This window comes from Liolophura sinensis, chromosome 7 (genome assembly GCF_032854445.1).
Source record: "Liolophura sinensis isolate JHLJ2023 chromosome 7, CUHK_Ljap_v2, whole genome shotgun sequence".
In the NCBI taxonomy this organism is placed as follows: Eukaryota; Metazoa; Mollusca; class Polyplacophora; order Chitonida; family Chitonidae; genus Liolophura; species Liolophura sinensis.
Window position 1 is genome coordinate 7,706,447 of NC_088301.1, and position 24,233 is coordinate 7,730,679.

General features: G+C 37.0%; 2 protein-coding genes across 3 annotated transcripts in view; one reads left to right on the top strand and one right to left on the bottom strand.

Annotated features, from left to right (window-relative positions):
* The window catches only part of LOC135471911 (probable histone deacetylase 1-B), a 13,953-nt gene extending 5,704 nt beyond the window's left edge, over positions 1-8,249 (top strand). The window contains exons 8-16 of the mRNA XM_064751346.1: positions 1,040-1,148; positions 2,056-2,196; positions 2,704-2,812; positions 3,420-3,478; positions 3,960-4,031; positions 4,321-4,470; positions 5,241-5,316; positions 6,514-6,551; positions 6,871-8,249. Coding sequence (XP_064607416.1) covers positions 1,040-1,148; positions 2,056-2,196; positions 2,704-2,812; positions 3,420-3,478; positions 3,960-4,031; positions 4,321-4,470; positions 5,241-5,316; positions 6,514-6,551; positions 6,871-6,962 — 846 coding nt within the window. The 3' untranslated portion in view covers positions 6,963-8,249. The remainder of the gene's footprint in view (positions 1-1,039; positions 1,149-2,055; positions 2,197-2,703; positions 2,813-3,419; positions 3,479-3,959; positions 4,032-4,320; positions 4,471-5,240; positions 5,317-6,513; positions 6,552-6,870) is intronic.
* Positions 8,250-12,020: 3,771 nt separating this feature from the next.
* The window catches only part of LOC135471500 (axotactin-like), a 104,649-nt gene continuing 92,436 nt past the window's right edge, over positions 12,021-24,233 (bottom strand). For both annotated transcript variants that reach the window (XM_064750760.1, XM_064750759.1), the window contains 4 exons: positions 21,959-22,008; positions 20,598-20,709; positions 19,919-20,043; positions 12,021-16,390 (listed from right to left, as the gene is read on the bottom strand). In XM_064750760.1, coding sequence (XP_064606830.1) covers positions 16,148-16,390; positions 19,919-20,043; positions 20,598-20,709; positions 21,959-22,008 — 530 coding nt within the window. In that variant the 3' untranslated portion in view covers positions 12,021-16,147. The remainder of the gene's footprint in view (positions 16,391-19,918; positions 20,044-20,597; positions 20,710-21,958; positions 22,009-24,233) is intronic.

Consider the following 24,233-nt stretch of genomic DNA (forward strand, 5'->3'; position numbering starts at 1 on the left):
GCTCGATCTCAGCTCATGTGGGACAGCATTTATGTTTGAGCTGCTTTACTTCAGGGCTCTAACTAGGGTAATTTTTCAACCATTTGGTTTGGTTTCTACCATTAATGTCCCAGATAGTGAAGCAGAATGGTGTGCAAGGTGGACATTTTCGGTGTTGAGTGATTGTATCTCAAAAACCAGATTATGTGGATAAATGTTGTAACTGTTCTTGTGTTGTCTTGGAATGACTGACCTTTTTTTGACTCACTTATCATATTGGCAATGTATTAATAAGTTTAATAGAACAGATCATGGTATAGTGGTTGAAGATGCTTCAACCTTGGACAGCCCATTTTTAAATTCTCCCACTCTCATGGCATCTGTGGCTTTGGTGACAGTAGGAGTCAGTATGGTGTGCACAACTGCTTGGTTTCTTCAGGTACTCCGGTTGTCTCACCCATAAAACTGAACACTGTCATGTTTGTGAACAATTCTTTACCAAGGCAATGAACAGCAATAAAATAATAAATGAATATTAATACATGTATGTTTTTTCATCATTGTTTCCAGGATATTGGGGCAGGGAAAGGAAAATACTACGCTGTAAACTTTCCCCTGAGAGACGGCATAGATGATGATTCTTACGAGTCAATATTCAAGCCAGTAAGTATTACTTCTAAACATTTGTTTTAGTTCTGAGCCAAAAAAAATGTGACTTTATAATATACTTTTGTAATAGATGTCAGAAAATAATACATGCCCAAACTGGAAATCTTCAGAGTCCTAGAGATTTAAGCACCACTTTTATTTGGCGTATGTTTTGTCTGAGATTCTGATATTTCTGTTTTTAGGCAGTTTTATATGTGTAATGTATATCATCATCTTTATCTTTATGATGCAGAAAATGTGTATTTCTCCTTAAACACGTATGTTCTGGTTAAAGTTGACTGGGTAGTCTGTCGTGTTATAATCTTATCCAATGGACATTCTCATCTACCATGGACATTTATATCAGATAATTGGCATTCTCATCTTGTAATTGACATTCTTATCTGATCAGGTAATGACAAAAGTCATGGAGATGTATCAACCCAGTGCTATAGTATTGCAGTGCGGAGCAGATTCCCTGTCTGGGGACAGACTGGGCTGTTTTAATCTCACGCTCAAAGGTATGTGATCAAAAACAGAATACTTGAAAGATTAACAGGCTTGCATTGCTTTTTGTGGAGAAGACACCAGAAATATGTGTATCAAAGGGCCACATCTAGATCCCTTTTTGTTCATGAAAATGTTTCCGCTGCCAGACTGTTGAACAAAAACATGATGGTATCCCACTAAAAGTTTTTCATATAAATTTCTTTCATTCACAGGCTTAAAAGCTCTCAGAAAGCATCATTTTGAACTGCCTAAAGTTACCTGAAAGCCATCTTTTAGAAAAACTGAAGTTATAAATTAGTATGTCTGTTTGCTTTGTTCAGAACAAATTCACAGCCATGATATTGCCTGAAAGTCATGACTATCAGTATGTTGAAAAATTATACATGTGATGTGAATTATATGTATTTATAAATCTTTGGCAGGAGTTAGACTTGGAATTTTTCTGGTAGATCTCTTTTTGACTGTTTTAAAGTTGGTTTATATGAGGAAATTTAGGTCTTTATCATGGACACGTGTTGAATTGATTGCATATGTGACTTTTTTAACTGCATTTGAATCTTGTCAAAGTGTTTGAAACTTGGATAATTTAACCTTAAGTTGCATTGAACATGCACTTGTACTTTTCAATACTGGGTATTTCTTTGGCATTTGAAAATAGATTTACACTTACATGTAGCTTGTTTAAAGATGCCAGTGAATCATATTTAAAGTGTAAGAAAGAAAAAAGTTGTACCTCATTTTGTGTTCATTGTGATCATGTACAGGTTTGGTGTGAAAATTATGTAGTTTTACATGCGTTAGAGTGAGATTTTCTTGGCGTCATATAGCATGGTGCTAATGTGGTAATAAAATTCACATTGAGCGATGTGATTTTGTGTCAGATGAAATGCATCCCAGTTGTCTCTGTTGTCTCTACAGGGCATGGTAAGTGTGTGGAGTTCATGAAGAAGTGGAACCTGCCATTGTTGTTGTTGGGAGGCGGTGGCTACACGATCCGTAACGTTGCCCGGTGCTGGACGTACGAGACCTCAATAGCCTTAGGAGTAGATATAGCCAACGGTAAGACGAATTTTTCCTTGCGACCAGTTTCCTGACCTTCAGTTTGATAGTGGACTACCATTATATAATGAAATGTACCTGCTGCTGTGTAGCGGTGTCCAGTCTTGTTGAAAAAGTTGTTTTGCTTTGTTTTGTGCATACATAAAAGACAGCCAATACTAAGAGTGTTAATTAATTGTACATTGTTATTGTCCCCATAGCAACTAGTTTTAAGTTTTTGTTCACTAACTACAAGTCTCCAAAGCTACAAAAACAAGTAAATGCTGTTCCATTTTTTGGGATAGCCATATTATGAACCTATAAGTATATCTATGGCCTGTTAGCAAGCCTGGAAATTAAAACTTATATAGTGCCCTCTGGCAGCTGAAATGCAGGCTTTACAATATTACTCCAGACACAGAAGAGTTCAGTGGCCAACTAACCGATTGTTGCGTTTTTTTTAACTGATTTCCAGATGTGCTTTAAAGATGCTAAATTCATGGTGACTTTCTTTCCTCCCTTTAACAGAGCTTCCATATAATGATTACTTTGAGTACTATGGACCAGACTTCAAGCTCCACATTAGTCCTTCAAACATGGCCAATCAGAACACACAAGAATATTTGGAAAAGTTAAAGTAAGTTATTCTGTTTCCCTTTCATTACAACTGAAGGATTAATTGCAGTTTTTGTATTAAAATATACTTTTGAACGCCTTATTTTAGTATGCTGTGTTTGAGAATAGTGAGCAGTTCTCAACCTCATGCTGTGAGTTCAAGACCAGCTTATGCTGCCTTCCTCTCCGGCCGTACGTGGGAAGGTCTGTCAGCAACCTGCGGATGGTCGTGGGTTTCCCCCGGGCTCTGTCCGGTTTCCACCCACCATAATGCTGGCCGCCGTCGTATAAGTGAAATATTCTTGAGTACGGCGTAAAACACCAATCAAAAAAAAAAAAAAAAAATCAACCTCATGCTCTGTTATTAATAGGCACAGCTAATTGTACATGATGTGCAAAAGTTCCTCAGTTACTTCCCAAAGGTTGATGGTTTACACTGGACACTCCAGTTTCATCCGCAGTCTTACAAGTGAAAAATTCTTGAATATGGTCTTATAAACAACTATAAAATAATAGATCAATAACAACATTATCCTGACAAAATGTGAATGAAAAAATGAACATCCATATTGATAGAGGCTGTGTTTCTGTATCTTATAGTGAGAACATTGTTAACATGATATTTGTAGAACTCGTCTGTTCGAGAACCTAAGGATGTTACCACATGCTCCCGGTGTACAAATGCAAGGTAAGAACATGTGGACAGAAAGCATTTTACGCTAATTACAGAGTAATATCAGGAGTTAAATAAATTGATGAAAATCAATGAATTGATTGACGCTTTTGTGCAAGAAACATTTAAAGTCATTGTTTGCTGCAGTTTACTCATGAATCTACCTGTGTGCTGTAATTTTACTCATGAATCTACCTGTGTGCTGTAATTTTACTCATGAATCTACCTGTGTGCTGTAATTTTACTCATGAATCTACCTGTGTGCTGTAATTTTAAAGACACATTAAAATGAATGCCCCTGTGGATAGAAATTGTTAGTGAATGCTGAAGTGTGAACGAGACTGCGTTCTTGTGGTGAAATGTTTTGATGTGAAGTATCGATTTTGTAACCTCACTGTACTCTCAGAACAAGTCACATCGGGAAAATGTCCAAACAAAAGATACAGCATTACATTTGTAATCGAGGTGGCTGAGTGTTTGTTGTTGTTTTGTGCAGCTATTCCAGATGATGCCATACACGAGGACAGTGAGAAGGAAGAGAAGGAGAATGCAGAAGAGAGAATCTCCAGTGAGTCAGTTTTCATACAAGTTTGTCATATACATGCGTGCATGAGTGCAGCCATTTGATTAGAAATATATACCATGGCAAATGAAAAGGTGACCAACATTGAGGACGACTTTGCTTGAAACTTAAGTATTGCTTTTAATGACAAGGTAAATTTGTTAGTGGTATTATTTATTGTATTGATGTACGTCAGGATTTGCCGCCTGATATATTACTCCAATTGCAGGGTGGGATTGTAGTATTAATCTGAGCATGACATAGCAATACGTGAAAAATTCAATCTTTGCTGCAGTTCGAGCAAGTGACAAGAGGATAGCGTGTGAGGAAGAATTCTCTGACAGTGAGGACGAGGGAGAGGGCGGACGTAAGGACAGGCAGACATACAAGCACAAGACAAAGAGACCACGGACAGAGGAAGGGGAGAAGAAAGAAGCAGACAAAGGTAAGGTCCAGGTGTAAACTGAGACAGAGATAAGTGAGACTGGCAAAGGTGGGACATAGGTGTAAGCTGAGACAGAGAAAAGTGAGACTGGCAAAGGTGAACACATGTGTAAGTTGAGACAGATAAGTGAGACAGAAAGAGACAGGCAAAGGTGGGACACAGGTCTATGCTGAAACAGAGATAAGTGAGGCACATGTGTAAGCCGAGACATAGGTTAGTGAGACAGATAGAGACTGGCAAAGGTGGGACACGTGTATAATGAAACTTACGGACAGAGACTGATGAGCAGGACAGAATGAGGGAGATAAAAGTGGCACACAGGTGTGAAAAGACAGAAATAAGACTGAGACCCAAAAGTGAGACTCAGGTGTAGGCTGAGACAAATAAGCAAGACATAATGAGGGAGGTAAAAGTGGGACACGTGTGAACAGACAGAAATAAGGTTAGTCACATGTGTTATGCGACAGAGATAAGTGAGACACAGGTATGACTTCAGTGTGGTGGAGACTGATAAGTGAGGTAGAAAGGGTGAGATATGGGCATGGGTCAGATTTTGACTGAATACAAATTAGAGATGAACCAAAATGTTAAAATGATGAGTTTGGCTTAAATAACACAAGATGTTACACTTAGACACGAGTGCTCTGATTGTGTGCGACAAGACTGTAAGGAAGGTGATTAGTTGTGGAATGTACATGTTTTCCTGGGTTCACGTGTGTGTGTGTGTGGTGTGGATATGTGAAACTGTGATGTTTACCCTGGCATTTCAGACAAGGACGAGAAGAAAGAGCCTAAGAAAGAACCCATGGAGGACTCTGGCAAAGAATCCAAACCAGTTGAGAAGAGGTAAGTTTGTCAGATCTTTAGTCAGTTATGTAGTCATAAAGGATGCTTTTGTGAATCTTCACATGCTGCATGATTCCCAGGAAATTGAAAACTGTCTGTAAAGATCCATTGTGACGTGCATAACAGAATAACTAGTGGAACAGTTGCAAAATACCCTGATGGATGACCTACATGTATGTCGAGGGACAGGAGGCACAGGCTAAATGATAGGTTGTCAGCAGTTTGACAAGTCTGAAGTTGAAGAAATTCATAAACTGTCATTTTGTCCAAAGTGCTCACCCAAATGTACTCTTTGTGTTGACATTTTTATGTAATTATATCCCCTACATATGTGGAGCTTTTTGATATGGTAAATGTGGAGCTTTTGGAAGGTTTCTGAAATGGCAATTGTATGACTTCTTCCTGCTCAGGTTTTAGTTGAAGATAAAGTATGAACTCGACGTCAGTTCTGGTGACAAAACTATTTCTTTTTGTTTCTTCACTCACTTTATCTGGCTTTTCTTTTTCAATGCACGACACAGCACTGCACTTTGTTTGGACTGAAATATGAATTCCTTCCACAGCATTGTTTTAATGTCTTTTATCACCCTGTTCAGTATTTTACTTGTATTTACAGCACCTTGTTCAAATAATCCAGGAAATTTTAAACAGCAGTTTTGTATGTTCAATTAAAGTTATTCCATTTATATACTTTTCTTAATCAGCGTATTTGCTGTTGTTCTTCTCCCAAAATAGTGCAAATTGAGTACATATTTGTCTTGTTGCTCTGTGACTATCAAGCTCTTGATCGACCAGGCCTAATGTTGGAATCCAGTTTATACTGTTTCGGCAGCTATCTGGTGAAGGGCAGTGGTTCATTCTAATCTCTCCCTCCCAGGGACATTACTGCAGTCATCTGTGGACAAATTCTTTAGTTTGGTTGGCATAAACCACTAGTTAATTACATGAATAAATAAATATATGTGCTTTACTGCCCTTAGGCATTAAATGTATTTAATTATTTTTTTGATTATTGTTTTGCGTCATACTCAAGACTCCTAGGGTCTTAGAGAGGTTATTATATAATGCAGGTACACCTCCTCATCTGCCAGGTTAAAGCTCTTCCTGACCTTCTGAACAAAATTGGATGGTTATCACAACTGTTTAAGATTGCTATGCTATGCATTGTTTCTTAGTTTCTAATCTTTTGTTTTCCAGTGCTGAGGAGAAACCAACAGATGCTCCAGAAAAGAAAGGTATGCCTAAAGGGTCCATGAAAGGCAACTGTAAAATGAATATTATGGAAATAAAAAATTAGGCCAAAAAATATCAGCCCTATTTTATGCATATTTTCTGTCACTGGTGGGAAGTGTTTGGATATATATCATCATGATGGACTTCAGTAGGACCAGATTAGCTGCACCTGAGTTTGCTTTACACATAATCCCACTCACTTGACTACCTTGTAATCAAATTATTCTTGATTATGTCGAAAAACTAGTCATAAATAAATAAATATTTTGACAGTATGTTGGTCTTCGAAGTCTGTCATTGAACAACTGGTTTTTGTTTCAGAATCAGCAGTAACACCCAAGCCTGAAACAGCAGCTCCTGATACAACAGAGGAGAGCAAAAAACCTGATGAAGAGACAAAGATGGAGCATTAATCAGGGACATAAGTAATGTCCACCTTCTTTATTCACAGTCAAAGATGTCCTCATGAGCAGTGAACTCCAGCTGAAAGCAGGATAAAACAAGGGCAGATAACTCCTTAAGAAGTGTGCACTGCAGTCGGTTTTAGAGCCAGACACCTTTGATCTGAACTGCTAGCACTCATAATATTTATTGACATTTCTTGCCCCTCTATTTTAGAATGAATTCACCCAGATGTCATTTTCCTACAAGGTTTTGAATTATATTCCATGGATTAACCACCAAATGAACACGGAATAAACTCTCCCTTTTTCCATGGTCTTTTTTCTGATTCTTCAGGATCTCAACTTGATTTGGTTTTGTCTACTACAGCAAAAACATGATGTTCAGAAATTTTCCATAGGTAGGCAAGTGCCTTACAGAGACAGAAAGGATTGTCACCAGCTCATTTTGTATTTTCAACGTTTTTAAATTTCATTTTCTCCCACTGTTTTGAATCCATTTTTATATCATTGCATGTCATATGCAAGTAAAAAGATATACCCACGGTCATATCAACATTGTATATATATATATATCTTGCGATGAAACATAGACCTCTAAAGACACTATTATTTCTCATTAAGTGTTTGTGAGGGCCTGCCAAACAATATGACATGATGATTTAACTGTAATGCAACTAGATTGTGTAATTATAGCATTGCATGTAGTCTGTGCATTTGTATGTAGAACGTGTGCCTCGGCATTGTCATCCAATAAAATATTTCATCATACTCATTTGTATTGGTCTGTATTTTAATTCGTATGGTAATGATCGAGGGCTTTCAGTGGTTTAAGGTGTGATGTATTAAAGACTGCAATTCGTTAAGTCTATCTGTTAATGTTTCGCTCAGCTGCTGAGTTGTAATTTGGTGTTCTACCACGCGTGTGATTGATTTGTATTGAATGGTGCGCTGAAGAGTTTTTCACTTGCATGTGTATGGTGGAGAGTTGGGTTTGCGTAGGAAACAGGTCGACTCCTCAAAGCCATTTTCACTTGTATGTGTATGGTGGGGCATTGGGTTTGTGTGGGAAACGGGCCTACTCCACAAAGCCATTTTCACTTGCATATGTATGGTGGGGCATTGGGTTTGTGTGGGAAACGGGCCGACTCCACAAAGCCATTTTCACTTGCATATGTGTGGTGGGGCATTGGGTTTGTGCAGGAAAAGGGGCAGTTCCACAAAGCCATTTCTGACTTAAATCAACATTTGAAGCCTCTTTACAACGTGTATATGTAGTTTTTTCATTTTGGCAGTAGAAATTTGGATACTTTTTGTCTGTAACTAATACTGATGAGGTAGACAAAATTTTAATTTCTAAAGCCTAAAAATAAGCTTTATGATTGTATTTCAGTTTCTGACACAAAGCCAGTCAGAAATGGCCTTACGGAATCAGCCTCTGCAATGATTAAACGTACTACTTTTGCCTGCTGCAGAACAGACCAGGAACTGGATTTGAGAAGACCTCATGGGTAAAATCCATTGGTCAGGCCTCTAATGAAATACATTATTGTCAAATACATGAAGTATTCTTCAGTTTGGTATAAAACAGTTCAGATAACATGTGGCTGGTTTACCCTGGTTGGTGATATTGTTTTACCCTGGATGGTGATGTTTGCTTAGATACACTTGGATGTGATGTGAGCTTTACTAGGTGAATGAAATTCTCCTGTGTTCTCATTTAGCAGTCAACTGTCCATGTAATGCCTGCATTGACTCCAAGAATAACAACCAATGGCAAGGCATTAAGAGTTAATCAAGGTAAGGAAAAGTACATATCACTGTAGTGTCAACACTTGTGATGTCTCCTTTCAGTTCATTTTATTGGTGTTTTTATGCCATACTTTTATGAATATTTAACTTATACTCCATCAAGGCTTTCTTAACAGCGGACAGAACTTGGCACCAGTAGTACAGGGAATGGGGTTTCAGTCCCCCCTCCCCCTGGCAGGCCCCACAGACTGTACAGTCCCTATACTACTGCACCAAATTTGTTTTTTGAATATTGTGCTAGCGCTACATTCGTTATTCAAATCTTTAATAACATGCTGGCAATACAGAAATTAGCATGACTTTCGTTTTTTGATTTATTATTTATTTGACGTGTTTTACGCCATACTGGCTTATACGAGGACAACCACCATTATGGTGGGTGGAAGAAACCAACAACCATTCACAGGTTACTCACCACCCTTTCGTTACCTGAACACTGACTATCGCGCTAGCAAGACATACATTATTGGAATCTTACATAATGTGCAGGCAGAATTGAATTTAGGAATAAACTCATTTTTTTGTCATTTGAATAACTAATATGGTGCTAGCACATTTTTCGATATTCAGGCCTTCAGTGGTTTGCTTTCTCAGATATGGTGCCAGCACGTTTTTCGTTATTTGCATCTTAAATAAAATCTTTACACATTGGTGCAAGCACTTTTTTGTTAATGGGATCTAAAATATGACGTTTTCCTGAATATAGCGTGTTTTTGTTATTCAGGGCTTCAGTAATATGTTGGCTCGAAAATGGTGCTAGCAGATTTTCAGCAACATGCATGCCTGAATATGGTGCCAGCATGTTTTTCGTCATTTCGCTCTCAGGCCTCAGAGTCTGCCTATAATCGCTATATTTTCCAGATCCTCTTACATGTTTTCAAAACATCAGATATTTCTGCAAATAGGCAGCTCAAAACTAGCTATCAATGACAAGCTTCTTACGCTTTTTGCCTTGTCAGTACCACAAGGTACACATACATGTAGGCTACATAGGGAGCTCATGCCATACCCTTAACATACATGTAGGCTACATAGGGAGCTTATGCCACACCCTGGACATACATGTAGGCTACATAGGGAGCTCATGCCATACCCTTGACATACATGTAGGCTACATAGGGAGCTCATGCCACAAAATTTTTCAATTGTTTTTGCCATATATTTCACATCTTCCTTAAAACCATGCTCCTTGTTTTTCATGTGTCCTTCAATACATTTTAACCCAAATTCAACACAGATAGTCAGACGTTCCTGTCTGGCGGAAACCCAAGCCTATCAGCTACTTAGTGGTAGCATATGCCATACCCTGAGTGTCTACATTAGAGACCAGTTATTGGAAAACAATGATAAACAGAATGTTAGGGGTGGTCTATGTATCTCAAAAAGTACTGAATGTTGTACTTGTATATATTACTGATGCTCTGTGTGCATATTAATTACATTAACTTACCAAATTCACGACTTCAGTACTTTATGAACTGAGCTGAGGTTTGGCATTCATGTCTCCCTAAGAGCAAGCTCTTTGGTAGCCTTGGCACCAAATCGAAGTTTTTATTCATGCAAATGAAGAGATAGGGATTTTTAAGGGAATGGCATGGGAGACAAATAAAAAAAACAGAAATTTTGATGGGCCTTTGTATTACCTTAAACAAAAAATTTTGATGATTTTGCATTCGTCTCTTGCAGGCAAGCTCATTGGTGCCACCACATCTCATAATATTGCTTTCAAATCTGGATGTTTTTACATACATGTATTCCAAGTGTCATGATACATGTACCTTACTGTTACACTTGGGATTAAGGCGTCTATGTTAATCCCAGGTTAGACTAATTTCATTCTTGTGACAGTATGTTTTGGGGGATAACTGTTCATAACAAAGCAATAATTCACCAAAGGTGTGAACAGTATGTGAACTTTCTTCTCATTTCAGGATAAATGCAGGTATGTGTAAGTCCTGCTGGTCACGGTGGTGGTGTTGATGTGTATAGTAGTACATGTACTATGTCATCCAGATGGTTCAATCCTGGATGTCTTCATTCATACCCTCACTGTTTACGGGACTCTGGTGACAATACGTGGTTGAGTACAGACGGAGTGCATATCTGTACATCACATAATGCACAAACTTGGGCAAGTTCACCAGTTTACCAGATTCATTAATCCACATGACTGACTACTGTTGTATTACTGAAAAATTCTTCAGTGTAGTGTTATACAACAATGAAATATATAATACATGATCCATCAGTCACAGAATTATGTCTGGAATTTCTGATATAAAGCTATCTTTTAAGTAAAAAATTACAATATTTTTTATTAAAAACCTCCTATATTTTGCGGAGAGGGCAGCGGTCTTCAGTAATGCGCTGGCTCAAATATGGTGCTAGGGCAATATTCTTTCTTTGAATAACAAAAAACGAATATGGTGCTAACTTCTATATTGCCAGCACTTTACTGAAGATCTGAATAACAAGAAGTGTCATGGAAAAAATGTGAGTGAACTTCTTGTTTCACGTACTAGAATCATATTCGAGATACTGGAGGTACGAGTTCAAATGGTGAACACGGTGCTAAATTCTCTACGTCCAGCAGGTCATTTGTGATCTGAATGTTGAATTTGGTGGTAGCGCAGTATTGGCTATTCAAAAAATGAATAGGGTGCCAACTTCTGTATTGCCACCAAGTTATTTGCGATTCTAATAACAAATATCGTGCCAGCATTTCATTCGTTATTCAAATCATGAAAAGCGAATCTGGTGCTAACTTCCAGTTAGGAAAGGAAACTTTTGATTTTGTGCACAGGCGTTTCCCCTATTATCTAAACATGTGCATGCTGAAGTTTAATTACTATCAAGTAACTGTTTTCATAACTCCTCCCGTTCAGATACTTAGTGCAATAATGGATTTTCATGTACACAGACTTTGTCCATGCTACAACTCCTGCTTAATAATAATGAGTCTGATTATCATTCTTATATTCATTTTCTTTTCTTGGAAATGTTGGGGGGATGGTTGGGGGGTAAATTGGACATCCACATCCTAGTTTTCACTTGCCCAGGAACTAGTTAGCACGTTTTAAATGCACTTTCTGATAGGGCAGGGTATCATGTTATAATCCGTCGTCTATAAATCCCCTTAACATTGCAAATGTCAAATGGTCTCAGCTGATAAAAAAAAAAAAAAAACTATTCAAGGTGTCAACTAAAATGTTAACTGGTAGACAATAAAGCAATAAAATAAAAACACACAAGTAATGGTTTTGAATCTGGGACTAACAGTTTTTTATCAACCATTTTTTGGAATATAAATAGAGCTGTAACCAGCAAGTCATGTGGGCATAACAAGAAGCAAAAGTGTTCTATAGTGGATTAGCTATAATGTCTGAACCATGAGGTTCAATCTCTGCGACAAACTCTCTCAGTTATCTGCCCTTATCTCCCGTTATCTACTCTTGGAGAATCCACATTCAAATTTCTACAAATCCCAATCAGTGGTTTTCATTGAAAATAGACCTTTAACAAGTTCATATTTACAAATTTTACAATTCACTTACAAAAATCTGTAAAACAACTTGAGACTTAACAGACAAGAAAAAAAATCACAAAAAGCACACTTGACAAATGTAGATACATAAAATGAACCATATTAAAGTGGGTGATTTTCCAAAAGAACAGCAAGAAGCACCACTATAAAAAGTACGTAAGGTTTTGTCTCAGCCAAACAGCAGTAATCGGCAATAAAATACTTGGAATGACCTGCAACTGAGAAAACCAACACAACATGTCCTAAATTAAGACCACACTGGAATGTTGAAATTTCAGTATAAAGTAATGGAAAATGGCGCCACCAGTCAAGATTCAATATTCCACACAGCACATACTTGTACATACATGTAGCAGAGTAAATTTCCACATGGCATATATAGAAAAGGAAATTCAAATCTGCTCAAAAAAAAATCCTTAATAAGTAATGTATGCTATGTTCATTTATGTTCGCACACACACCAAGAAAAACAACACATCATCTTGTACACAATGCAGGGATTCTTGGGAAATACAAAATGGTACAAATATATACACATAGCTGCAGCATATTATGACTAGTGAAATGAGTGTGAACTAACTCAGACAATACTGGTGTAAACAGAGGTGGCCAACAATTCACGCCCGATGAGACCATCTGCTCTGACTGTCTTTACTATGCAAAAATTTTCATACCGGTATACAAAGAATGCAAACAAGTTAACTTTTGGAGTGGTACACAATTAACATTTTAAGCCACTGGGAAATTTGAATTGATATTTAGCAAGATGACTCCTTTAGTCCAAATGTAAGGGCTTGAATCACATAAGATTTCATAAGGGTAAGACTTGGATTTGTAGAACTGAGCTCTTAAATATTGCTCAGCAAAACTTCACACTTGTGTTTATGAAATAACATCAGGTGTTATAAAGTTTCACTCCTGCCAACATAAACTGTTCCATCAAAACCTAATACACACCTAATGTGTGTGTGTGGTGGTGGGGGGGGGGGTGTCAAGAAATAATGCTGTGAAAACTGTGAAATTTCTGGATGCTGGTCCAAAATGCAAAACCGGTCTTTGCTGCGCACTTTATATGCTAAAAACATTGTATGCTTTTAACTGAAGAGATCAACCATTTGTTTGTTTTACCTTGAAAACATCTGCACCAAAAAACCCCCAAGAGAAAAGAAGGCCTCAGGGCTATTCTATGTGTGACTTCAAGAACTATGTGCAAACTCAACATGATGGTTTCAATGCAACATTCACATATGGCTTACCCAGACTGACAAATTTATATATATACCTATATATATATACATATTTTAGACGTGTTGAAATTCTCACAAATGTAAATCTAGTGACCAATAGGTGGAGTTTGGAAAAAAAAGCTTGGAGAATGAACTCTTTAAATTCTACATACACATATATGTATTACAAACTTTGGATAATATACCAAACATCTACTTCACTAAATCTGAAAAAGAAATTCAAATTTTTAATGAACGCTGATTGGCTAAGTGGATCAGTGAAGATAATTTTATGACAGTCCTTTGTGAATCAACAAGTTTGGGCACTGTAAAATTTTATCAGCATCGATTCTGTATCCCTTTAATATTAATGGTAAAAAAGCTAAATCATACTCAAGACAACAGTATCAGTATTTTTAACCAAATGCTGTTCAGTGTGGTGTACGTGTGTGAAAGCACATACAGTACAGTGCAGTATATATTACTGATAACCTCACAATGATCTGCGCCCACTGGGAATATACAAAAAAAAAAGGTGGAGAATTTTAACCAGTACATCTGCAAGAAATCCTTGACTGATAACAAGCATAAGGGGGCTTTGTGCTTACCAGGTAATTAGGGTTGACATACATTGAAAACATCTACTGTATATGTACATGTATACAGTCTCCTTGGTGAATATATTATGTCAGTGATAATACAGTTCTAGTTTAATTCCATACAACTACAAGAAACTCATGTGAAATTCAATAATACTTCTGCCTTGGTTAGATAACTTTGATGTTAGCCCTGGAAATCTGGTGGTCATTTATTCCATGTATGTAATGCAAGGAGCCAAGGCCAAGTCTTTGGTTTAGGTTGATAAATGGAGAATGAGCTAATCATTCATTTTTTGAAATGTTTGATACATTGTTGTACATATTATTCCATATTTACATCCCCGTCTTCTCAGGGCTGACAAGTTACAGAAGATGTACACACTTTTGATCCTCTGAGTAAAAACTCACCTTGTAGGAAACTTCTTTGTATGCTAAAAAAGGGTATGAAATTTATTAGCCTTAATACTTGTGCAAAAAAAGGTTTGAGGATTGTGAAATGTTCCAATGTATGTTCTCAAAGGTGCTGGAATATGACATGTTTCAACATGCAGTGCATGCTAAAAAATTCTGGAACATGGGAAGTATCAATGAGTGCAAGAATATTTTAGAATTTGGAATATTCAAAGAGAGGCTGGCGTGGAATGGTGCTTCAGATCTATTCAAATATTTCTATCGTCTCCTATTAGACCTCTATAAAGATAATGTTGGATTAAAATGCTTGGTTTTGAATATTATTTTTGTACAATATATAGGCTCCCTCATAAATTGTGGCCAGCACTTACAAATATTTCACAAATATTAATTACTAATATATCTTAATGGATGAGCACAAATGTTGACCCTTAGGTGGGAATTTAATTCAATATATTAATTCTCACATAAACAAGACAGAAATAAGTATGAGCATACTTCACTGACCAAGACAGTTTTACACATAAATGCTGGAACCCTGTGGCAACAATTCACACATTTCAACGACACAGTTAGTAAACAAATCTGGTTCGTGGAAAGAATGTGAATCATTTGCTGTAGTTTAAAATCAAACACAATTTAATGATGATCCAGAAAAGTCTGTCGTCTGCAGTTTGAAATAAAAATTATCATGATGTAAGTGGATATCAACAGTTGAGAAAAATCTGTTTCGTGAATAGCAGTTTATGCACCACCTCACAATTTTGTGACTGTTACATGAAGATCAAGGCCTAGAGCACAAGGGTGTAGACCCTGACATGTCTCTGACTGCGGTCATCCTCAAGCGCACTCCTCGAACACCATACGGTTTCAAGATTCTTTCCGGCACCAAAAGCAGAATGGTCAATTTAATTCACTCTCATAGTGTCACATACAAAACGGTTACAGGCTAGCTGTATATAATGCAGCAGGGTGATGTAACCTGTTCTTATAACAAACCAAAGGCCTTAGCTGTTGTTTAATGCTGGGAGAGGACATCTCCACAATGCACCCTGAAAGTATATCTGTGAAATACAAGTATCCCTGGGTGAAACTGAAGTCACTGTTAATATTCCAGTCAGAGTACTGCTGGACTCTACAGAGGTATCACCTTCAGTCTGAAAGTTTCATAAATAACAATAACATAGCAGTTCTTTAGTACCCCTTAGAATGCTAAGGTATGCTGTATGTCCACCGAATAGTTCAGAATCCAACATTCAAAACTTCCTAGCCTTTGGTCACAAATTTCACATGGAGTTGTTACAGATCCCTCTTGGAATAGTCCTTGTTTTGGTGAAAACTTCCATTCCACATTCACAAGCCAAGTCTTCACAGCATTCATCTACAGCTCATATATTTCTGCCTTTCGTGTGTGTTACATTAAGTTCACCAGTCAGAAGCAGAGAGGAGAGACATAATCCTGGTGGTTCCACTGGGGCCAGGGATAAACCCCTGGAGATCCCAAGTCTTCAGACAAAGTCACTTAATTATGCCCCTTGAGTATTCACTGAGTTTTGCGAGTTAAATATGACCCTTGACGTATGTCTGTCAGGAAGTTCTGACCAATCAGCAGGCAGTCTCGGCCTCTTCACTAATGAGCCTCGTTTTCACACTGTCTCCTTTTAGCAAGGATTCAGAGTTATAGCCTGCCAGGTCGTATTTGTACAGCTTGTCTGGACTCGCTGTGTTTTCCTCTTCCACTTCGGGCTTTGACCCAGCCTCATACCCACTGTCACCGTTGAACTCTACGCGAACAGGACTGTCTGAGCGATGCGATGACGCTTCAGCTGCCTCCTCAGATTTATTCTTCTGTAAAGCAAATAAAAGTGAAATGCCCTTGAGAAAAAGCAAAAGTCAGGATATAGCTTTTATACATTCTTCACCTTAGCAATGTATTCAGGATGGCCACACAGATATGTGGACAATGTGGACTACATCATAATCCTAGAGGTTGCATATAACTACAATCAAACACAACTATTTGTTAATTTAGAAGTCAGGAACAGGAAAAGATTCATTTACTCCCTGACATTTGGAAATTTAAAAAAAAAAGAATAATAACTGAACCTATAACTTTCGTGAGGGATTATAATTAAACAATCTTTTACGTTCCATAAACATTTCAGCAGCAGATTAAATTAAGGTATCCTATGTAAAATATAATCTTAGTACAGAATTTCAGCCCATATATATATATATATATATACATGTATATATAGTGCCACTAAGACAGTTTGAATGAATGAATGATTATGGTTTAATGTCACTTTGGCAAAATTGCAGCCATATCATAGCAAAGTCAGTTCAGAAACTGTACACTAGTTTAATTATGTCAAATTAATGTGCTACTATTGTCACAAAATTGTGTGTTAATTATGGGTTAGCATAAAACATTTCAGCTGTTAAATGCAACTACTAAACAACATACAGCATTACTGTTGGTTAGGTACACGTATGCTAATTAAATTACAATGGGTCAAAAATTCAAGAATTTTGTTCATATAAAATAACTGAATGAAAATGATAAATAAATAACGCTAATTGTGCAAAATTTAGTACCAATGACTGATTTTAATTTGATAGCTTTTTTCTTCATCTTACCCAAAATTTAGTTTAAAATTGCAGTCAAAATGTGCACTCCTCACCCATTACTGGCAGAATCTTTTTCTAAGCAAGAATAATGAGGAGAAATGCTCTATACTATCCAGCATTTAAGGATATCATTATGATAACAATGAGAATCACATTACACCAACAGAAGAATATAATTAAGGTAATGAGAAATATATTATTAACAAAAAATTGAGGCATCATCAAGCAAATGTAAAAGCTTTCACAAGTTTTGACTCTGTTACCGAGTTGTGAACCTTCATACGACTACTGTATACGAAAAATGTATTACACCGCTAGAAATATTTATGATGTGTAATTACTGTATGTTGCTCAAAGTGTGTAATAACTCATTTCCACTGATATAGACGTCTAAGGGGTTGTTCAGAAACAAGATAGATTTGGAAGTTGATTAATGAGATGTACATTTGAATCTAAAGCTGCTGGAGTATGGTGTTTAAAACCACAGCCTACACAGCAAACTCAAGTTGTACACAATTCGTTAAACTTCATGTAAGACCGATCTACACACTGTTATATGAATTGTTGACCACTAAGACCACAGGAGAATCAAATTTCCTCTGGCCTGGTATTGAAGCAAGATTTTTTTCCAAAAAAAAAAAAAGAAACATTTTTGACAACAAAAGACTAGTACTTTATACTCAATGGGGAACATTTTCAGTACAAAACATGGAGAGATAACTTAACACATGAGGTCTTTCACGAAATAAAAACCCCAATTAATTTAAGCCTTGATTTCTATGTTACTACTGCTTTGTTGATTATATACTGCTCTAATTTGGTGAGTATAGCTGTTAGGAGACTCACTTCATAATTATATGCACGTCAGGAGACTCACTTCATAATTATATGCATGTTAGGAGACTCACTACATAATTATATGCATATCATCAGTAGACATTTCAAGCTACATCAAATAAGCCCATGAAAGTTAAAGGCAAAGAAAGCACTAAAATGAAGTATGTATCATATGAAAGACCATTATACACTGTCCAGGAAAATAGCCTGATACATCTGTTTTTAGACTTTTTGCAAATGAGTCAAATGGTTTAAAACATCAGGCTCTACAATGGCCTGTAGTGATCCAGAAGGTATCAGAGATGTCACATCCATATGTCCTTCTTGAAATAGTTTGTTTCAAGGTCTATTCTGCAGATGCATTCACAGGTCTGTATGTGTCTGCATTTAGAATGATGAAATCTAGCAGTATATGTGTGTTAAATGACAAAAACCTTATGTGACAGCACTGGTCCCAATGTGGGCAGAAAATGGCCACCTTAGAATGCCAAGTTTCAAATGCATTTTACTGGGTTAAAAATTCTAAAAAATAATCCATCTATTTTTTGTGAACAGTGTTTAATGATTTTTCATCTGACATATACTCCACAATAGTGTTTTATTTGCCTTTAAACATTAAAACTACTAGTAACAAGCTTAGTTATACACAAGTGTACATTTGTGTGTTTTTTTTGAATCATATTAATACAGCTTGACGTCTACAGGTGTTATTTGTCACTTGGCTGAGCTGGACATGGTCACAAACCTGACTATGCTGTGAGGGAGGGGAATCCCCGACAGTCAGCTCAATCTGAGCCTCTGTTACACTCGGCCTACTAGACACCTCTGAGAATTCATCAGAATAGTCCAGGATCTGAGCAGAGGGCAAATTCATCAAGTCAGATCAATCATAGGCTTGGTAATATAGCTCTGACTACAAAACCTGAGGCCCGTTTTATGAAGCAATTTCCATGACAACATACATGTACTCTATTTCTTCTAATATTTGGGACAAATATAGTGTTTAAAGCAAAAAATTACATTTCACTCTCAATTTTTTCTCCAGAAAAGTAAGGATATAACCATATGAAAAAAGAAAAAACATGTATTCCTGTTACAGTTTCATACATATTGGCTAAAACGGGCTGAACAGATGTCCAAAATACTAGGAGAATTAGGTCACAGTGACAAGATATGTCACCCTGGTATATGCGCTGGAGGCAGCGATACAACAGCGTTGTAGAACGAGCCCCCTTGTGTTTGTTTTCTGGGGGCAATATCTTTCAGATACCTCAAGTGTGTTTGCCTGCTCATTTTTTCTCTCAGTCTTAACATATGTATGTACATACCAAACTTCATTTATTTTGATATCCAATAAATTTTATGAACTAACATTACATCCCCAAAAGTACAATTTGAAAGGCTAAAAAATGTGATAGACTATTATTTTTGGTTTTGAAACTTAAATATTCCCAGTAGGATATCCTGCTAACTTCCAAACAAATCTCAAACACCTTTCTGAGATCAACAGAACTCCCAGTCAGGAAAAAATGTGCACCTTAGTCATGGTCTAGACTGCTCGAAATAGGTTTGTCTGACCCTCTGTTCCAATGGATATAATACAGTCAAAACTGCTCAAGCATGTGAAAGAAGACAATCCCAAGACACATGTTCATACTCATGTACTTTGACATCTTTGATCAAACCCACCCATTGTCATAACAGATGCAGATCTTATGGATGCTATTCCAGCAAAGCAAACAACCCTCCATTACTTCCGTTAACTATCAGCTCATGTTCAATTTAAAGCTATTGCAATATTTACTTCAAAACACTTTTGTATAACATAAAACATTCTGTGAAATGTGGTTTATTACTCATCTCCACAAATTCAGGCACAGCCAAGACAGATAAAGGGAGGTAACTCACGCAGCTGAGTGGGACACGGTCGGCTTGAGGATCCCACTCCAGGTCTCCCTCCCCATGCATCTGCATGGATTGAGCACTGACTGGCGAGTCAGTCAGAACCACCACATCTGGGTCCAGCCCAGCGACTGAAAACATAAAAACACAGTACTGTGGTCAAGCAGTATTCCTTAGCACCAATTTGCTTTATTTATTTATTTGACTGCCACACTCATGAATTTTTCACTCACGTGATGGCAGTCATTTTTATGGGTAGAAGAGACCGGTGTGCCTGGCACAAACCACCGACTTTTAGCAGGTCACTGACAAACTATCCCACAGCTGATGTACAGATATGCACGCTATACTGGTAGAACAAGTGATCTTCAATGACAGAACTAGTGGTCAAATCTTGTGTGTCCTGACGATGGAAAAGAAAGTGCCTTCATTCATATAGACTGTTTAACATGTGAATCCATGAAAGTCTAATCAACACAAAATGTGAAAGAATTGCCACATTTTCACAACAAACACAGCTACAAATAGTCTTGCAAATGTTCATGCTGTCTCACAGTGCCTAGTGTCTATCAGACAGTCTAATGGACTAGCCTAATCCATCCTTCACTGGTACGTCAATGTTCCGTATTCAGGCTCTGAGGCATCACATACAGTACTTTACATATGGACATTAATCAATATTTACCTTTGGCTTTTCTTCTGCGCTCCATTTCCTCCAACACCTCTGATATTGAGGAGGCTGGGCGGTTCGTTTTCCGGTTTAGTGGTGGATTTAACAATGCCTCGTCTTCGGGCGACTAAATCAAAATACAGGCTTCATTAGTGTAATTGTAACTCATCTGTAATTCTATGATTAACCAACAACGTATTAAAAATAATCAGGATTACCATTATTGGGGATTACACATTCTAAATGTAGCTCAGATTCTATTGCTGAAAAAAGGGTGAAACCAATCTGGCTTTCAAACCAGTGAGCACAGATTGAGGTACCCGACAGCTATCATGATACGCCCAGGGCATGTAATCCAATAACGATAATACCATTACTTAAAATCCACTTTCTCATTCTAATAACCTGGAACAATTGTTTGGTTGTTTGCATGGGCATTAAAGTAACTTTTCAACACAGGGATAAATAGTACATTAGATGTAGTTTGATAATTTCCACTCCCTCCAGTTTACACAGTCTTCCAAAATGATTAGTCAGGTGTTACACTCAGAAATTTAAAAAATGACAAAAAGTGTGTTCCACTAAGAGCATTACAATGACTTTGAATAAAACTATAAAATTCTTATCTGAATAGGGCCTTAAATAGGAAATCAACCTCAAGATTCAAAACAATCAAGAGTAAATTTCCCAATATATAATTTCACTTGATTTTTATTATTGTGTTTTTGCCTAATTGATCTTAAGCAAAAATCCCTGTGATGAATAATGTATAAAATATTATCAACCGACCAACATACCCTGATTCATCTCAAATCTGGGGCAGATATTAGTAGTGTTTAAAGCAGAACATTACATTTCTTTACCAGCTTTTTGGAAAAGTAAAGGTATGAGTATGTTGTTCATTACATGGTCTAACCATGTGAGACAAAAAAAACTCAATATTCCTGCTAAGATTACATATATATTGGCCAAATGAGCAGACCAGGTATCCCAAAATCTAGAAAAAATAGGGTAATTATTGGAAAACAAATATCTGTATTTCACCTGAAGTTTGGTATGTAAGAATTACACTTTCAGAAGCCCATAAAGGTCTTAAAATCATACTTCTGATGTCAATACAAGTGTTTCTGATACGAAATTAATCAAAAATCACAGAAAAATTCTTATGCGGTAGTAAAACGCAGATGAATGAGAATCAAGCAAAGAATGTCTCTTGCAAAATGCTAAAATTTGTGTGGATTACATTAATTCTAGAGGAAAAAGACAACGTGAAAACAGACAAATTCTAGGGAAAGGAAAAACGTGAAAACAGACAAATTCTAGGGACAGGAAAAACGTGAAAACAAATTCTAGGGAAAGGAAAGGCCTGAACCTACCATTTCTGGGAAATGATAGCCGTTAGCTTCATGGTGATTCTGAGGAGACTCTGTACAAAACAGAAAATAAAGATAACATGTGGACATAGGATGGTCAATTCACATTTACCTCTGAGTTCACCTATAGCAAAGTTATCACAGGCAAAAACCTTCATCAAAAGGATCTCAGTGTTAAAATCAGACTTCAGTCCTAACACAGGGCTTGAACAATACAGATAAAAGAAGACAAAGCCTTAAACTAAACGTTAAAAAATTAATAAAAAATAAAACTAACCAAAAAAGGACTAACCACTAAAGTTGTTTTTTATATTCCAGCTAATATTTGAATAACAAAAGTTGCTTTGTGGATACAGACACAGTTTAACTACATTTCACAGAAGTACAATAATGAGGATTTTTTCAAAAGTAAACATTTGTGGAAGACATTACTAAAACAGTGACTAAAACAGATTTCAGTTATGACCAGTGCATTTCATATTGGCCATGAATAAAATACGAGTATTTTAAGTGTAATTTAATTAAAACTTTATTATTTACATCTGTTCACAACTCAGCCAATTCTCCACCACTGTATTTACCTGTGTCATCATGATTTACAATAAGGCTATTATATCAAAACAGTCAAACAACCAACTCTGACACCTTTCCCAACAAATAGCATGTATTGACAGCTGTATCTACTGAGTCAGCATTTTCCATGCCTCTGTGTATTTGTTTTGTAAATCATTCACATGAAAAGTACTATTATTATTATTATTATTATTATTACACGCCAAAGCAGCATCTCCATCAATTTGGGTTAAGTGTTAATAAAAGAAAATTAAAACTAAACATTTCAAAAACAAAACCAAAAACATACATGCACACAGTAAATCACCTGTCTATAATTTCATGGAATTTCCCTCCCAAATGCTGCATAAACTGTAGTTAAGTTATGAGATTTACTGTTAATTAGACATTAAAAATTCCAAGTGATTTTTCACAACCTTAGTGATCCATGTTAGGATAGGTCATTTACTATATACTTTTATATAAAAATAAAAAAGCTCACCAAAACTGCTTAAAGGAAAATATATCACAGCAACCTATAATTCCCCAGCACATCAAACTCATCACACCCCAAGAAATAATGAAGCCTCACAAATTCACCTGTCAGCAGAGGGCCTAATAGCTGGTATGTTACACTGCTACTGAATGTATCGTGTAACTGAGTGACGATAGCATGCACATGGTAATTTATATACTACGATAAACAATGTGTGCAATGATTGCTCACATACATTACAACACTTGGAGGCAAAATGATTTTACCATCTATCATATTTATTTATTTGATTGGTGTTTTATGTTGTACTCAAGAATGTTTCACTTATACAATGGTGGCCAGCATTATGGTGGGAGGAAATGGGGCATGCACCAAGGGAAACCCATGACTGCTCGCATGTTGCTTGCAGACCTTCCCATGTACCGCCGGAGAGGAAACCAGCATGAGCTGGACATGAGCGAATGCATTGGTGAGAGGCTACCTACCTTTAACCCGCATCTTTATTTTGAAATATGCACTAAAAATATGCACAATCACTTGAACAGCCATCTTTCTTAATTCATTCTAAAGAGAACATGATTCTCGGTCTAACTCGACAAATTTCAGAGATCAAATCAATTAACATCTGTGTGGAATGTATTGATACGGTAGTATAATCTGGCTGTACTAATGGGGTCACCTGTGAATACAGTTTTCCCTGCTTATTATTTATTTATTTGATTAGTTGTTTATGGTGTACTCAAGAATATTTCACTTATACGACGGCAGCCAGCATAATGGTTTGAGGAAACCTGGCAGAGCCTGGGAAATACACGACCATCCGCAGGCTGCCAACTGACCTTCCCACCTATGGCCTGAGAGGAAGCCAGCAAATGAGCTGGAGATGAACTCACAGTGACCACATTGGTGGAAAGCTCCTGGGTCATCGTGCCGTGATGGTGTTCTTACCCCCTCGCCCCTTCCTTATTAAGTCAGGAGGATTATCAGGTACCTAGCAAAGCGGGTGGCATTTTAGAACAGACCATCTTCAAATAAAAGAACCTGAAAGGCTATTTCATGCTGATTTTTTCTTATTCACAATGGATAAAATGGAAATAAAGACTGAGGCTCTACCGTGGACATTATGGACCTTATTGAAACCGCTGAAGTACAGCGATGTCACAGATTCTTCTTTTTTTGCTGCTTCAACAAGTTCAATTTAGTTCAAAAAGTCCAGCATATAACCTGACA